The sequence below is a fragment of the Manis pentadactyla genome, chromosome 5 (assembly GCF_030020395.1).
Source record: "Manis pentadactyla isolate mManPen7 chromosome 5, mManPen7.hap1, whole genome shotgun sequence".
Taxonomy (NCBI): Eukaryota; Metazoa; Chordata; class Mammalia; order Pholidota; family Manidae; genus Manis; species Manis pentadactyla.
In genome coordinates, this window is record NC_080023.1 from 101,436,511 (window position 1) to 101,454,595 (window position 18,085).

At 38.0% G+C, this 18,085-nt stretch overlaps 2 protein-coding genes and 1 long non-coding RNA gene across 5 annotated transcripts in view; 1 reads left to right on the forward strand and 2 right to left on the reverse strand.

Moving 5' to 3' along the window:
- LOC118924103 (uncharacterized) overlaps positions 1-6,101 on the reverse strand; it is a 71,939-nt gene extending 65,838 nt beyond the window's left edge. Inside the window, exon 1 of one of the 3 annotated variants that reach the window (XR_008997838.1) lies at positions 5,985-6,101. This is a non-coding gene — a long non-coding RNA (uncharacterized LOC118924103). Of the gene's footprint in view, positions 1-5,908 lie in introns of all 3 variants that reach the window. The other 2 variants (XR_008997840.1, XR_008997837.1) reach the window with 2 other exon arrangements.
- Positions 6,102-6,178: 77 nt separating this feature from the next.
- Positions 6,179-6,498, forward strand: C5H4orf3 (chromosome 5 C4orf3 homolog). Its single transcript, XM_057503256.1, has one exon. It carries the CDS (start codon positions 6,289-6,291, stop codon positions 6,496-6,498), a length of 210 nt encoding a protein of 69 aa, XP_057359239.1. The 5' UTR covers positions 6,179-6,288.
- Positions 6,499-10,972: 4,474 nt separating this feature from the next.
- Positions 10,973-18,085, reverse strand: part of USP53 (ubiquitin specific peptidase 53) — a 71,024-nt gene continuing 63,911 nt past the window's right edge. The window contains 3 exon segments of the mRNA XM_057502574.1: positions 10,973-12,812; positions 12,814-13,716; positions 15,171-15,267. Coding sequence (XP_057358557.1) covers positions 12,740-12,812; positions 12,814-13,716; positions 15,171-15,267 — 1,073 coding nt within the window. The 3' untranslated portion in view covers positions 10,973-12,739.

Sequence of the window (18,085 nt, forward strand, 5' to 3'; positions counted from 1 at the left end):
TACATATACACAATGGAATATTATTCAGCCATAAGAAGAAAACAAATCCTACCATTTGCAGCAACATGGATGGAGCTAGAGGTTATTATGCTCAGTGAAATAAGCCAGGTGGAGAAAGACAAGTACCAAATGATTTCACTCATATGTGGAGTATAAGAACAAAGAAAAAACTGAAGGAACAAAACAGCAGCAGAATCACAGAACCCAAGAATGGACTAAGTTACCAAAGGAAAAGGGACTGGGGAGGATGGATGGGAAGGGAGGGATAAGGAGGGGAAAAAAGAAAGAGGTATTACGATTAGCATGTATAATGTGGGGGCAGGCACAGGGAGGGCTGTGCAACAGAGAAGACAAGTAGTGATTCTACAGCATCTTACTACACTGATGGACAGTGACTGAAATGGGGTTTGTGGGGGGGACTTGGTGAAGGGGGGAGCCTAGTAATCATAATGTTCCTCATGTAATTGTAGATTAATGATACCCCCCAAAAAAAATTTACAGTAGAGGATCAGGAATTGGACATTTTAATTGACACTGGTGTGACTTTACCATCCCTTCAGAGGATTTATCTCTACCTCTCACTTCTGATTCTGGTCAAGGTGTCAACCCATTCATTGTCCATATCTCAGGCCACCTCAATATCCTTAGACCCTCTTAACACCCAACATGCCTTTCTATTTTCTAACTCCTCACTAGCAGATCTTTCAGATAGAGATTTGTCATGTAAATGTAATGCCATGAGAGAATGAGAAAAGGCATTTTATCTTCCTGCCCTCAGACCAAACTTCAAATCTTGTACTTTCCCTAATGGAAACCCATGTGAATTTTAAATCCTCTGAAGAGGATGCAGTCTTAAAGACTTCCCAACTAGTCCCTAGGCCTCACATGCAAATGAGGATGGATTGCTGCTGCGATCCAGCATTGTGAACATAACCTGGAAAAGGAATAAACCTTCCCCCTTGGTAGCCCAGTACCCTCCTCAAGAGGTGCAGAGCAAGGGATTGAAACTACTCTCTTTATAGCAGGGTATTCTTTTTTTCATTTCCTTACCCTGTCACACCATAATCTTACCAGCAAAGAAAAAAGGGAAATTTGATTCAGACAGGAATCTAATCTTACTGGTTTGTACAAGCCATAAATTCCTTTATAATTCCTCATAACCCTAAAGTCCCATAGCCTGGTTGACAGTAATTGATCTCTGTTCAGCTTTCTTTTCTTCCATTGTACCATGACTCACAATCCCTCTTTGCATTTACATTTATAGGGAGACCATTAAGGGGGACTCCCATTCCTCACGGATATTGTGAGTCTCCCTCGGGATCTTTCCAAGTCCTTAAAGCCAACTTAGATTCCACGGCTCCACTCTTGTTCAGAGTGTTGATGATCTTTTACTTTGTAACCAAATTAAGCAGGTGCCCTTACAGATCCCCTCATTCTCCTAAAGACACTAACTGAAAGAGGCCATAAGATCTCTTGAGGACATTCAAAAATTCACCCCAAATTGCCTTGAGTCAATTTTGTTTATCCTGCTTCCAAAAATGAAAAAAAAAACAAAAACCAGTAACCTAAGTTTCAAGAGGCAGCTGACTATTGCTGCCAAGTTTCCTTTGCTGCTCTTGCTAATCCTTTATATGCCTCCTCCCACATACTTCTTCAGAGCCCATTTCCAGGCCCTCAGAGGCATTAGCCAACTTTGAAGCTTTACAATTAGGATTACTCACACTCACAACTCTGGGCTTAACTGACTTTGACAAACCTTTTCACCTACATTCTCATGACAATACTGGAATTGCTACAGGAATTCTAGAACAGCCTTTTGCCTCTCTGATATGTACTGTAGCACATTTCTTCTCATGTCAACTGGACCCTATGACAGCAAGAATGCCCTCAGGCCTGCAGGCCTAGTAGCAGCTTTCTGCTAACTGACCAAGCCAGTACTCTTATGTTAGGCTCCCTATGCGCCTTTGTGCTCCCCAAGTCCTCTCTCTTATCAGTTCATAAGACATAACACCTCTCTGCACAGTGGCAAATCACCTAAGAACAGACCCTATTAACCAACCCCTCTATCATCTTCCATGTTTTAACACTTTAAATCTGACTACTCTGTTTTCCCTCCTTGATAATGGACAGCTTCACTCCGTTCCACATAATTGCTTTGCAACTACAGAAACTGTCTTAAAGCCATGAGAGCATCTCTTAGATTCTCCCTTAAGACAACCCAGACTTAGTACTATTTTGTGATAGCTGCTACAGATGAAATTTCTAGGGAAACTTAGTAACTGGATATACCATAATTTCCACACAGGAAAGACCTGAAGTGTACTCTCTGCCCACTGTACAGTTGGTCATACTAGAGCTTGAATACCGGCAAAAGGGAAAAAATGCCACTATTTACACTAACTCCAGAAACATTTTTGGAGTCTGTCAGACAGTAGGCACAATCTGGGACTCCTGTAGATTCTTAACTTCTGCTGGTCCTCCTTATGGTGCAGCCCATACTACAGAAACATATCTATAGGAAATGATAGGGCTGGCAAAGCCACTAACTATGCAGCCCCAAAGAGAACCCCTTTCGTTTCTCCACCTTATTTATAAACCTGCCTTTATTTCTGATATTATTAACTATTCAGGCAAATGCCTCAAAATCTAAAAAAGACAAATGGATACAAAAGGGTGCCAAACAATTATCAGACCGACTGATTATACACTGGGTCAAACAGACTTCCTATGCACCCCTTTCTCTGGATCTTTTGGCTTGCACTTATCTCCTAGCAGATGGGACATATGTGCAGATGTGAGGTAGTTAAGGAACTAGAAGAAAATTGATTTTTCCCTAACATCCAAAAACTTTCTGACCAAATTATTTCCAGTGTACTACTTGTAATTCTCATCAAATTTCTGGAGGAAATCAACATACCTCAGCAAGTCTTCGAAGGCCCACATTACCCCTTGCAGCACTCCAAATGAATTCAACAGATTACCTCCAGTTTTAGGCTATTCCCACTGTTTGGTTACTGTTGGTATATTTAGTGGATGGACTGAATGCCAACTGACTTGAGGTGCCAATGTCACAACAGTGGTGAAAAAAATAACAGAGTATTCCTTGTTTTGGAATTCCTTTATAGATTAATGAGACCAAGGAAGTCATTTTTACGGCAGAAATAAACTACTTGCTGGCAAAAATTTTGTTGTACTCATTAAAATTCCATACCCTGCAGTGAAATAAGCCAGGTAGAGAAAGACAAGTATCAAATGATTTCACTCATCTGTGGAGTATAAGAATAAAGAAAAGACTGAAGGAACAAAACAGCAGAAGACTTATAGAATCCAAGAATGGATTAACCATTACCAAAGGGAAATGGACTGGGGAGGATGGGTGGGAAGGGAGGGGTAAGGGGGAAAACAGGGGAAAAAGGGGCATTACGATTAGCACACATAATGTAGGGGAGGCACGGGGAAGGCAGTATAACACAGAGAAGACAAGTAATGATTCTATAGCATCTTACTATGCTGATGGACAATGACAGTAATGGGGTATGTGGTGGGGACTTGATGATGGGGGGAGTCTAGTAACCATAATGTTGCTCATGTAATTGTACATTAATGATACCAAAAAACAAAAAATTCCATACCCTGTACCATTCCCAATCCTCGAGGAAAATAGAAAAATCTAGACAGCAAAATGACTTCAGGAAAACGCTGTCAACAAACTGGACTTAACGGCCAGAGCATTACCTCTGGCCCTTGTAAGTCTGAGTACTGCAAATGGAAGACATGGATTAACTCCTTTTGAAATAGTGTTTGAAAGATATCTATTTGACATCTCTAAACCTTCCATTCCTGGTATGAGTGAACCTTATAAGGACTTAAGTGAAGAATTTGCTGCTATGAGTAGCTATATACAGGGACTAACTAGTATACCTGGAGGATATCATCAATAGGTGAAGAGGGTGTGGCCTCCACTGACTGGTAACTCTGTCTCTTTTGACCAAAAGATTGGCTGTACATCAAGGTTTTTAGCAGAAAGCACACATTGTCACCTTGCTGGGAAGACTCTTGTGAGGTACTGCTAACCACCCACACTGCCATCAAAATTAAAGAAAAATCCTGGATTCACGTGAGCCTTGACAAGTTGGACCTGGATCAGCACTACTGGGACAGCTGGAAGACATTCCTAAGGTGACCTTAAAGTAAGGATTTCCCAGGCAAATTCCCAGGCTCCAAAAGCAGACAAAATCATGAAGTAGACAGCCTTTCCCAAAAGTACAGACCAAGAAACTTCACTTCTACCTATTTTCTCTCCCTACTGGGTCCTAACTCCCAGAGGCAAATAAAAAAGAGAAAAAAAATCTTCCTTTCAATAAAGCTTCCTCTGTCTTTATCTATTTATTAAAAGGCTGACTGGAGATGTCTTGTCTCAATTTATCCTATTTTCCCTCTGGTCTTCCACTACAGGCTCTCTTTCAAACTGTGTCCAACTCTAATTAACCCTTACCATGTTCTCACCTGGTCAAGCATAGACACAACACCTAGTTTTCCAAACTCTGGCCACATTAACTAACCAATCTGTTCATTGGTTATGTCAACATCTAGATCGTGCAAAAGGACCTGGACTAATTCCTGTTCCTGCCAGTGCAAGCAGCTGGTAGACCAACTCCAGAAAATGGATGCATGACAGGGTATGGCATCCACAACCAAGAAAACATCACTCTTCTTTTGGTGAGTCAGATGGACACGGAAAAACCTCTGGAAGCTCAGGGACTGTCCTTTGCTCAGGTAAGACATTAGAAGGGAATTTTTCCCTTTGCATTCAAAGCCACCATGGTCCTGGATCTTTCCCAGGTGCCACCAAGGCAATATTACAATCCAACCTGTAGTATGATTCCACAGGTAACATCCTCAAGCCTTTTGCTAAAAGTGATAGATGGTCTTCACTCTGACTCTTCTGGTAGGGATATTTGCCAAGCCACCAGCCACCCCTGTGTCACCTTCTGTGATAGGACACCCTTGTGTAACCCATTCCAAAGGATGGGAGACAGATTTAACAGGATATGGGGAAATGTGGTAGTTTGCTATTTTTTGTTTATTCATTCTCATTCTAATCTATATTCTTCTCTCCCTTTGCAGAGCCCTTGCCATTCAGCCACTAATCCAATTCTCTCCACAGAGATCAACTGAGCTTCTCGGGAAATGTCAGACAGGGAAATGAAGAAGCACAGAGCCTCTCACCCCAAAATATGCCACTTTGGCATACTGATTATTTTGAGTTAAAGGCACTTGAGAAACAGCAGATGTAAGAAGTGCACCCTAACTTTTCTTTCTCTTCCTGCAATTAGGAGATATCTCCCACGTGAAAGGTGCCTTCCTTGCACCTGGAGAAGACCAGGGAATGGAAGCCAAACAATCTACACAAACCAACCTTCATTAAGCCTTTACCTAGCATTTTCACAATTTACTCTCCCAGCCCGAACCCCCTTGCTTTGTTTGTTTCTTTGTCTAAAAGGTATAAAAGCTTTCTGCTCTGGGCACTTCTTCAGGTCTTCATTCTCTTGTGAAGGTTCTCATGTACATGTAAACAATTTTTAACAAAACATACATGTTTTTCTCTTGTAATTCTGTGTATGTCACTTTAATTTCCAGGCCATGCTGGAGACCCAAAGAGGGTAGAGAATTTTTCCTCCCCTATAAATACAATCACTTTCTGCTAGCATTCTCTTCTCACTGGGGAACACACTCCCAAACCCTTGAATTATTCTTAAATTCACTCCCATGCAAAATACTGTTTTGTTCTTTGGGCCCCATAACAATTCATGCTCAGAATTAAGATGCACACCTCATCGTAGCTGTTTCAAGGATTAAGCATGCTAGGGGCAGTACAAAACCCAGGTGAGGGGGGCCCTCCTCAAACCTTGGCACAAGGATCCACAAGGAATACTGGGTTAAGTAGAGGTGACCTTGCGCAGTTCCAAGGTGGAACCCATCACCTGACAAGAATGAGGCGTGTCGATGAATTCTGGTTCAGCCACAGCGTCTCTCTCTCAACGAAACCTGGCCGACACCCCAAGGTGGAGTGGGCGGGCCCGCTTACCCCGCTTCCGGGTGGGAGCCGCGCCGCCTGTGGGGCGTTACGTACACAGCGATCCGCGGCGCCTGAGCACGACTGTTTCCGGGGGCGGGCAGCGGCGCATGCGTGGGGGGTCGGGCTCTCTAGTTTCTGGCGGTGAAAGCGGAAGTTGGGGGACTGAGAGTATTTCATCTGCGGGGTTGCAGCGCGGCGTCCGGTGAGAAATGGAGGTGGGCGCGGCGGCAGAAGATGGTCGCGATGGCCCCCGGCAGCGGCGAGGCTGCGGCGAAGCTGGGACGCTGCCGCAGAACCACCAAGTGCGGCCTCAGCCCACGCCAGACACGCTTCCAAAGTACTCCTACTGGTTGGATCTGTGGCTCTTCCTCGTCTTCGACCTGGTGTTGTTTCTCTTCGTGTACCTTTTGCCCTGGTGAGCTCTGAATGCACAGCCGAAGCGGTGGGGGAAGCTTAGCGACCATCCACTCAGGGCGGGGAGGGCGTCGGCGGGGAAATTGAACTGCGCGCGGTGCGTTTCCAAGGTTACACAGCTGGTCTGGTGCGTGCGGGGGTGGAGATGAGGACTGTAGCGAAAAGGCCCTTTCCTGGCGCCTCAGAGTCTTCAGAGAGGTGAGGAGGAAGCTCGGCTTCCATTATGTTTTGGAATGAAACCAACTGGTTTGAGTTCCTGCATTACCGCGAAGAAACGAGGTTCTGGGAGGTCCATTTCTCATTTCCCATATGAAACCAACAGAAGAAACCAGGTCATAGCGGTATAGTGAAGATTGGATTAGATAGTAATTTATCTCCAACATTTTATTTGCATGTTATTTGGAAACAGTAAATGCTCAACGAAAGCTATTGTTAACATTTTGTGGGCAGGTTACGCAGGTATTTTAAACAGGTCGAAAACTGAACTTGTTAACTTTTTACCCAAGTGTACTTGTCTGTGTTCACATTTTAGTAAATATTAACTTCATCCATTCAGTATTCTTCCCAGAAGCCTGAGACTCTGACCGCCTCCTCCCTTTTACATACCCACATATCCCCAAGTACCAGTTGGTAGGTCGCAAAATTCTGTAGATTACCCTTGTAAAACCCATGCTCTCCATTTTCATTTCTACTCACTCTGAAGAGACAATTACGGCAGGGGATAAAGGAAGGGAGCATAGAGAAGGTGGTTGAGGGGAGCAGAACAAGAAGAGGGACACAGGAGAGGAGATGATCGGCAGGAGAGAAGCAGTGAGCTGAAGGAGGCCTGTGGAAGAAAAGCAGTGAAGCTTGTTTAAACAGTGCCTCTCGGACTTTGGAGTTCATTGCTTGCCCTAAATTATGCCCTAAAGTTAGCTTTTCTTAATCATTATGCTTATGAATTTGCACGCCTTGACAGGCAATTATTTCTTTCTCCACCCCCTTCGCCAAATTTTGGCAAAGATTCAGGGATAATCTCATTGTATCTGAGATCCCATTGTCTCTGATTTCTTGAGTGGTATTTCGAAATACAAGGCAGACGGTTGACTAGGGTGAATGGAAGAGATGAGTGTTTCTATAAAATCCTGTCAGGCCCTTTTTAAAAGGAGAGTTCCCGCTCTTGTCCACCTTTCCTCCTTTTTTGTAGGGACTGATACTCTGGTGATTTTTTTTTGGGTAGTGGAGGGGGTTGACCTGAATTTTCAGTGCTGGGTAGAAAATGGAAGTCCTACAAGGAATAGTCCAGGCCTTTTTTACTCCTATCAGCATGTAAATCATTTAGGAATAGGCTAGTGACTTAAGATTTTCAGAAGTTGACTTAAAGTACTAAAATGGGACTAAAAAGGAAACCTTGTTGACAAATATTTGGTTTTTACAGAATGCTTTGCCTGATATCAAAATTAAGTTGGCTCCTGGAGTGGATTCTGAAAATGACTACAAACTTCTTGAACAAAGAACAGATGGGATTTCAAACTGTACAACAGAAGAATTTCAAACTCTGAGGAACCTTCCTTTCATTTTACACATTATTAATTTGGGGGACTATATTAAATGGGTAATGATTACCCATTCATAACTAAGTGATTACCCATTTATAGCTAAGTTCTTAAAACTAGACTTTCTGATTGTTTAAAAACTTTTTTTCAAATGTGTGATGGCTTTACAGGGCAGAATACAAAAGAGTATGTAAAAATTTTGTGTATTCATTAAGAAATATAGTAATTTCTCAACATTTTAAAGGTTTATCATGGTTTAGCATAATGCAAATAGTATAGTGAAATAAAAAGGTGAAGTATTTAAAAAGATTACTCGAAAGGTAGGATTTTGAGAGGAGTTAAAGCTAAACAGAAAATGTAGACCTACCATGTATTGGCTTTAAGTACCAGTTTAATTTTTAGATTAAATGGTTCTCTGTTAATTGTTGCCACGTTGATACAATTATAGGGAAAATGCATAATACCAAATGTGGGAAGGCTAGGGTACAGATCCTTTTACCTTGAGGCTTTTCTCCTTTGAGCTTTTGAACTCCCTAAAATAGGACTATTGTGTTTCAAACCTACTTTTTATTGTGGTTGCATTAAGAATGTTTGTGGCCAAAACACATATTTTATGATGTCACTTAAATACTTAAGCAAAGTCAGCATATTTACTTTTTCCACAATTGAGTACACAGTTGCCCCAAGTTAGCTTTTCTTAATCATTCCAGCAGTGAACAAAACATATCCTTTCCTTTATTGAGCTTGTTTTTTTCCCTCAATGTTAACAAGAATTTACATTCTAAGAGTGATGAGCTAGTATTTCATCAGAAACTTCACACTCCTAGGGGACTCTCTTGTTCCCTCCTGGTGTGAGCCAGGAGCTCTGTCCTCTCACTTTATCTCTAAATAAAAGCCTCTCACTTGCTCTCCTAAAATAAATAAATAAAAATAAAGGCCTATTGTGTTGAGCCACTAAACGTGGCAGTAAAAAAAAAGGTCTCACTCCTAAAGCAGCTACTATACACTCCTCAGAAGCTACTCCTATTATGTAATATATTCTCATAGAGCAGATGTTAGAAAGGCTCTTGTTGACATTGGTATTTGATGTATGTGAATTGCCTAAATATTTTGGGAATATTTCCCCTTCCCTAGAAATGGCATAGATGTGGTAAATTTTATGTTCTTTACCTTTTAGAATGGTACTTAGGGTTAGAGTGAGATCTGGATTGGTTTTGGAAGATTTTAATTACCTAATGCTGACTATAGAAAGTTAACAATTATAAAAGGATATTGGAGCTGTGAAGCTGTAACCTTTGTTGCAGTGTTCAACCTTTTATGCAAAGGTTGAAGCATCTGGAGAAACACAGAACTGGGATTTCATTGAGTATACCAAACAGGTTTAATGAACTGTGTTTGTGCTGCTTGCTAATAATTTTGTCCAATAAATGTTCATTGCGTACCCAAATTTGGTCTGATTTGCATTTAACAAATTGGTAGTGCGGTGACAAGGATTAACAGTTTTTATAGCTTAATGCTAGTTCACACACAGATTAACAATCTTTCTGAGCCTGAAGTCAACCTGTTATACCACACCTATTGAGTATTCTGAAAATTTCTAGTACAGGGAAGATGGAGAGATCTCAGTGTTGTCATGACTGAATGGTATACAAAAATGGTGGCAATGTGAAGGTTGAGTATTTCCTACAGAAGATGAATAAGAAATTGTGCCTACCACTCAGCTGTGCCATCTCATGTATAGTGACTGCATACAGTACCCACTTGAAGGCTTTTAAGTGAATGAGTTAGCAAACTTGCTATCACAAAAATAGACAAAAAAAAAAAGTGATTTTAATCTGGTAAATTTCCTTGTAAATTTCACAATTTCATATAAGTGATACTAGCTACCATTTGAAATAAATTGGCTTATTAGCAATTATGAATTCTTTAGGGGTTTCTTAACCTAAAAATTTTAGGATGTAAAGTGTCCCATATACCTAGTCCCTAAACAGCATGGGAATACATTCAGACACTACAGGATTTTTAGGGTTGGTAAGGGTATTTAATGTCAATTATGCTCTAGGATGAGGGTCACAAAACTAAGGCCAATGGCCTGAATCTAGCCCACTGCCTCTTTTTTATAAGACCTGTGAGCTAAGAATGGTTTTTACATCTTGAATGACTGAAAAAAAAAATATTTCATGACATGTGGACGTTACATGAAATCCAAGTTTAAATAAAGTTTTACTAGAATACAGATAGGCCCATTCATTTACTTATTGTTTGTGGCTGCTTTCACCCTAGAGTGGCAAGAGTGAGTAGCTTTTACAGAGACCTATGGGCCACAAGGCCTAAATTATTCAGGTTTGCAAACTCCTCCTATAGGAGCTCTGCTTTAGATTTCACCAGTTTAACACTCAGGAGCCTCCTGCGGTAACCTTTTATGATCAGTGATATTTCAAGTACCCCTGAGCTTTCAAATGACTTACATTTCCAAAAATACATAATCCATGTGGGGAGAAAGTATGCCACACTTCCATGAATGCAAAGAAAAGCTTTACCATATTAATTTACAAATCAATTTATCTTAAAAAATATTTTGAACTGGAAGAAACTGATTTCACATGAAAATAGGACATTCTGAAGGTAAATATTTTGAACATTACAGCACTTACTGGTTGCATTACTTTAAAAGATTGTAATAAGCTTGCAAACAAGAAAATACCAATGACAATAAATAGGCATCCTAGAAATAAAAACGTGAATGATGAGTAAATATGTATCAATCTACATTTGGAGTGTTGAATCAACATAAAAACAAATGGTCAGTTTCTAGTTTGTTAGTACTATTATGTGATTCAGGGGGTTTCAGCTGGACAATATTTTAAAAAGATCCCAAACTGAACACTCCTGTTTGATGTTTGCAGCTTAACTGAGTTGAAAACACAAATGTATGAAATTGCTGTTACACACCAGATATTAGTTTTAATGTTTCAAATAATACATTTCAACTGGACATTTTGACCAAATAGAAATTAAAAAAAAAAAAAAACCCCATACAGTATGTTTCTGAAAGTTATTAAAAAATACTTGAAGCCCATTTTTGGAGTATTTTACAATGTTATAAAAGCAGTTCTTAAATACATTGAAATTTCAAATACAATTCTACAAACTTTACAATATTTACAAACCCTCCATACTAAAAGTTGTTGAAAATAAGCTTTCTTAAAAGATAAAATTTACTTTAGCTGATATTCAAGTATTTCTAAATTAAGAATATAAAGTAATAATTACCTACTGTTACAGTAAGTAATAATTACCTACTGTTAATAGTTAGAAAGGCTCTTAAAAACTTCTCTACGTGGAAGACTAAATTTGGCCAAGATCTGGTAACTGGGTGTGGTTAGACTTTTACAAGCAGTTAATTTCGACTTACCTAGTAATAATACACATTTAGGATATTTTGACAATTGATGGAAATGGTCAAAATATTGGATTTGCTAGTTCATAAAGTTGTTACAAAGTTTATCCACTGATAAATATAAGGAAAATTGTTAATTCTATAGAATATCATTCTCTAGTGTGGATAATATAAAACTACTCTAAATCACAATTTACCAGCTTAGTATAAAATAACTCATGAAATAAGGCAATTATAGTAACTTATTTTCACTTATAAGATCATCATAATGGAAAATTACTTATTTTTAAAATAAAGCCCTCTCCATAAAAGTAGGGTAAAATTATTATTTGCTTAGAGTAGGAAAAAAGGGAGGGATGCTCAATCAATACATTTCATTAAAATTAAAGCCTCTCTATATATAGGAAAGGCAGAAATTTAATCTGGACACTCAGATATATCAGAAAATCACTGAAATAAGTTGACAACCTATAGCCTGTTAAGATTATAGCAGGGAAAATTTAGGCAGTCACAGTGAGATACCAGTAAGAGGGCCCTACATTAATTCCTAACACTGGATATTAGCAGCCCAAAGTAAACCAAACCAAAAAGAAAATCACATTTCATATAAAATTAGAAAAAAAGGAACATGATAAATAAATATACTGAAGTTAAGTGTTTTGATTATTTTTAGCTTACATGGCTTAGGTAATATTTCTGAATACTTACAACGACCAAAGGCCTAATTTATGTTAACAGGCATTATGAAGATAAAAGTCGGAGCAAAATTAAGTTTCTTCTGTTCTTGAGAATTCAAAAATTGCTTTATCATTAAGCCTTTTTTTTAATGTTAGCAATTTCATGCGTCAATAATTTATAGGACATTTAAAGGGATCACATGTCAGAAACCACTGGGTGAAGCCCTCTTGGTTACCCATTAGAAAGTGTTTCATAAAGCAAACAATGCTTTGACCCCACTATATACTACCTGTTTTTTTCTCAATTAACATAGTGAATATGAGTAACGGTTAGTTTAACAGTTATGGATCTACTAGCCACAAAATAAAGGGACAAAATCATTTTTATTCAATGCAGCATAAGGTAAATGACTTTGTATAACTCCTGATTTTCTATTTTTTGGTGCAAGACGACTATTCTGATGGAATTTTTAACAAATGCAATAAATTGATAACAAAATAATACAGAAAGTTAAAGTGATTAATGACTTTTTAAATGCCAGTGTTTTGATTTCATATTATCATTAGGTTTGGTCAGTCAATTCCTATTATGTTTAATGGCCTATGAGAAAGGTAAGCTTGCTAATTTTATCATTTATCTATTACAGTGTATACTAGGCTTATATCCATTCTCTGAAGGGCAGTTTGAACTAAGACTATTATGTAACAGGTCCTAGCCTTCTTTCACTCTGAGATAGTGAATTACTAGAAAAGCCACTGCTCTCTGGAAAACAGAGTTTGGGCCTCTGATGGTATTTCAATCTATATGTATCAGTCATGCAGCTATCAACTGAAAAATAGGTAGTTAATGAAACTGTTTCATTTGGACAAGTAGATCTAGAGTCTATTTCTGGTTGGCAAAATGCATCAACATTTGTACCCAGGTTTGCCTGAAAATCATTAGTTGAAACGCTGGATGGGTAGTTTGGTGTGTTGCCAAAATGCTCTTTTACTTGAAATGTTTCCTTAAGTCTTTCATCATTCACATAAGTACTCACTTCTGAACCTGGTTCTGAAGAGGTACCTAAATTGTGCTTCATAAAACTAGGATTAGCTTTATACATCTCTGTAAATTTGACATCAGGTGAAGACTCATTTTTCTCTGGCTGTGGCACACTGGTTGTAGCATATTTCTTTGGTGGCAAAGGAGGTGGTGGGTTCTGGCAAACAAGTTTTGGCATCTGACAACAATCAGATCTGCAGGTTGACTGACTTATATGTTCCCTGGATAAAGAGTTCTCCAGGTAACGTTGTTCCACCATAGTTTGCTGATGGATGAGAGGAGCAATTTCTGGTTTTATCCCAACAGTTCTCATGGGTGAAGAGCTCAATGAAGATGGTGAGCCTATTTCATTATTGTTCATTCTCTTTCCAGAATTATCATCAGAATGAAGAAGTAAACCTGTTTTCTCAGAATTTTCTGTATTAGGCCAGTGAGAAAATTTACATTCACTTGGTATTTCAAGTTTCTGATAATCTGGCTGGTGGATATGTTGCCTTGCTGCATGGTCCTCGAGTATTTGCTGACTGGACAAAGGGTACAACTTTCCATTGATTTCACATATATGTGACCTGAAATATAAGACAAAAACAAAGCTAAAAACCCATCTGTAAATATGCACAACTGAAGGAAAAGCAAACATTTTTCTTGAGTTTAACTTCCCAATACAGTTGACCCTTAAACAATGTGGGTTTGAAAAACTGTGCAGGTCCACTTATATGTGGAATTTTTTTGATAGATATACTGGAAAAATTTTTTGAGAGCTACAAAACTTCATCTGAAAAAACTTGCAGATGAACTAGCCTAGAAATATCAAAAAAATTAAGAAAACATTAGGTATATGATGAATGCAAAAAACATGCAGATCATCTATTTTACCATTACCATAAAATTACACAAATATACTGTAAAAAGCTAAAATTTATCAAAGCGCATGCACACAACACTGGAGACCATACATGACACCATTCACAGGAGAAATGTAAACAAACTGTTGCAAATCTTCCCCCCAAATCTGCATGTAAGTGGATACCAGTTCAAACCCATATTGTTCAAAGGTCAACAGTAGGATATTAATAGTTAAGTTTTGGAGGAGTCAAAAGTTATATAAGAATTTATGGATGTGTGGGGAAGGGTCAGCACCCCTAACCCCCATGTTGGTTCAAGGGTCAACTGTATATAGTTTATTTTATTTTTGTAACATAATAACAGAAATGGGGAGTTATTTGCAACTATTAACATTTTATACTCTCCAAATCCAAAGTACTCCAGAATACATGAATGCTTACCAGGAACACTTATCATTACTAAAATCAGGTTTCTAATAATCAGAAGTATAATTTAAAAAACTCATTTCAACTTACAAATACTGAAATGACAATTATTTGTAATAAAATGTAACACAGACTTAAAGAAAGCATTACAAGCAAGACTTCAATACCCTAAAACACTGCCCAACGAACACTACAAAGTCTATAGCAATACAAGTGTACTTTATTTTGATAGATAATGCTATAAGGATAGTATACTAATAACAAATAACTTAGTTAATCAAGATTACCTTTATTTAGGTAATAACTTCTAAGGTGAAGATAAATATCATATTGCAAATCATTTTTCCTAGTGTAATTAAATTATTTTTCTCATGTGAACTGCTTGGAATTCAATTAGAACAGAATGAGGAAGAGTAGATTCTTTGCCATGTAGGTAAGAGTCAAATTCAAATTTCAGCTCTATTGCCTTAAGCAAACTACTTAATCTAAGTCCCCAAATTTCTCTTTTGTAAAATACCATCTGTCTTGTAAGAATGTTCTGAGAATGTTAACAATCGTGTTGTACCTGGTACTCTGCAGGCCCTCTATCCTTACTCTATATCCTTTTAATGCTCCCCAACAAGAAGGGCATAATACTGTAGACCCACTGCTTTTAGAGTAGTAATATATAGTTCATGGCCTTTCTGACAGAGTTCCTATAATACATGCCTTTAATAAAAAGTATTTTAATATTTCCAAGTATCTTTGATTACCTTTTTATCAAAGGATTTTTTATTTGTAGGTGTGAGTCTGGATGGAACTCATGAGATTTACAACCTACTTCCAAGTTCTTGAGCTCTTTTCTAAAGCCTAAGGAGGAGAGGGAAAAGAATATTATTTAAGTGATCTTTTATAATTTATTCTATTTATGATTCTCCAAATTTACGTAAGGTTTTCTATAAATATGTAATTCTCTTCCAATTAGCAAAAACACTAATTCTTCAAACCCAGCTCAAATAATGCCTCTCCTCTGAATCCTTTATACAAAACAAAGGGCTCTTTCCTCACTTTATTATCACTTGAAAATGTGAGCAATGCCTGAATAGTGCTATTCCTGCCAGATCATGTAGACCTATGTTTCCCTTGTTACGTGAGATACTCTGCTGACAACGTGGTGGGTAAAGTCTGCACCTGAAAACAGATGGTTTGGGTTAAGTTTGGATTCGCTACTTACTGGTTGGTAACTTCAAGCAAGCCTCTTAATTTCTTACAATCTCAGTTTCCTCATTTATATAATGAGATAATGGTATCCATTTTACCTCCCTCACAGAATTTGAGACCTCAACCTAATTAAAATGGGTGAGAGGGTATTATGATAACATGTCAAATGTTCTACCACCACTTACTGACTGCTGACTCAAGTTGTAAGAAGTTGATAGTAATTAGTTCATTTAATCTTTATAACTGAACACCATTTTTACTTAAAAAGATGACAAACTTCGTTCAGACTTGAGTACCTGGCAGAAACTTTCTTAAAAATTAAAGAAGTGAACCTGTCACTCAATTCAAAGAAAACAACTGGCAGTATTTATGCCAAATAAAAAATTTCAGCTTTTAGATGAATGTAAGAATTTTGCACAATTTGTATCCACCGTGAATTTTTTAGTTTCGCAGTAACAGTAAAGACTTTCTGCTAGTATCTGTGGTGATATTAACAAATGTGTGTCTTAAAAAGGTAAAAAGAAATGTGTGAACACTTGGAAGGCTTGCATAGTTTAGCAAGCCAACCTTTTCCAAATGAGGTTAATATGGATGTTACAAAATCATGCAGGGGTAAGTCATTCATTAAATGAATAAATAAGTATTTTAAAATTTCGATTTTAATGCCTAATACAGTAAATATTAACAGATGTAAACTAGGGAAACAAAAGATTTTGGGGTCCTCAATATATTTTAAGAGTATAAAGATATCATGGGGTCAAAAAATTTATGAACCATCATGCTAAAAAGCTTCTGTACAGCAAAGGACACCATCAGCAGAACAAAAAGGCATCCTACAGTATGGGAGAATATATTTGTAAATGACACTTCTGATAAGGGGTTAACATCCAAAATAAATAAAGAACTCACATGCCTCAACACCCAAAAAGCAAATAACCCTATCAAAAAATGGGCAGAGAATTGAACAGACAATTTTCCAAAGAAGAAATTCAGATAGTCAACAGGCACATGAAAAGATGCTCCACATCGCTAATTATCAGGGAAATGCAAATTAAAACCACAATGAGATATCACCTCACACCAGTTAGGATGGCCAACATAGAAAAGACTAGGAACAACAAATGCTGGTGAGGATGCAAAGAAAGGGGAACCCTCCTACACTGCTGGTGGGAATGTAAACTAGTTCAACCATTGTGGAGGAACAAATGAGGTTCCTTTAAAAACTCAAAACAGAAATACCATTTGACCCAGGAATTCCACTCCTAGGAATTTCCCTAAGAATGTAGGATCCCAGTTTCAAAAAGACATATGCACTCCTATGTTTATCACAGCACTACTTACAATAGCCAAGAAATGGAAGCAACCTAAGTGTCCATCAGTAGATGAATGGATAAAGAAGATGTACATATACATAATGGAATATTATTCATTCATAAGAAGAAAACAAATCCTACCATTTGCAACAACATGGATGGAGCTAGAGGGTATTACGCTCAGTGAAATAAGCCAGGTGGAGAAAGACAAGTACCAAATGATTTCACTCATCTGTGGAGGATAAGAACAAAGCAAAACTGAAGGAACAAAACAGGAGCAGAAGCACAGAACCCAAGAATGGACTAACAGCTACCAAAGGGAAAGGGACTGGGGAGGCTGGGTGGGAAGGGAGGGAAAAGGGGTATAAGGAGCATTACGATTAGCACACATAACATAGGTGGGGGCACAGGGAAGGCAGTATAGCACAGAGAAGACAAGTAATGACTCTATAGCATTGTACTACGGTGATGGACAGTGACTGTAATGGGGTATGTGGTGGGGACTTGATAATGGGAGGAATCTAGTAACCACAATGTTGCTCATGTGATTTTATATTAATGATAGCAAAAAAAAAAAACACACTAGGTAAACAAGATACCATTAAAAGAATACTTTCCAAGTTTGTTTTGGACCTATGCTACAGTTCACACATATTACATAAAACCAACTTTTTATACTTACTTTAAAAACTACAGCCAGAGTTCTGACATTCTTGATACTCCAATCGAATGCCTGAAGGCATAGTGACTTCCTCACTGACTTTCCACAGAGAGAAACCAAAATGACAGTCTATAAGTATTAAATTGTGAATACTTCTTTGAATTACAGAAGTATTCAAAGCACTATGTTCTTTGATTATTCCAATATTTTGATATGTTATTATAAATGTTACTGCAAAACAGTATCAAAATAAATTTGTAATGCTGATTTCCCCCAGTGATAACTGGCAAGGAATTTCCTAAGCTAAACTAAAGAAGATGAGCTGGAAATCATTTAAGCAATAAAGGCACACAACTACCCTCCTTCTATGACTTCTCTTTTATCTCTTTTACCAATTTTAGGACCCTAGAAAACTATGAATAGAAATATAGGATTGTAGCAATCACTCGCCTTTTCTTTCCTTGTTAGTACCTCTGTATTTCTAAGATTTGAG

What these genes read in the sequence shown, in the direction of transcription:
- C5H4orf3 (XM_057503256.1), top strand. Translation starts at nt 6,289, where the DNA reads ATGGAGGTGGGCGCGGCGGCAGAAGATGGTCGCGATGGCCCCCGGCAG.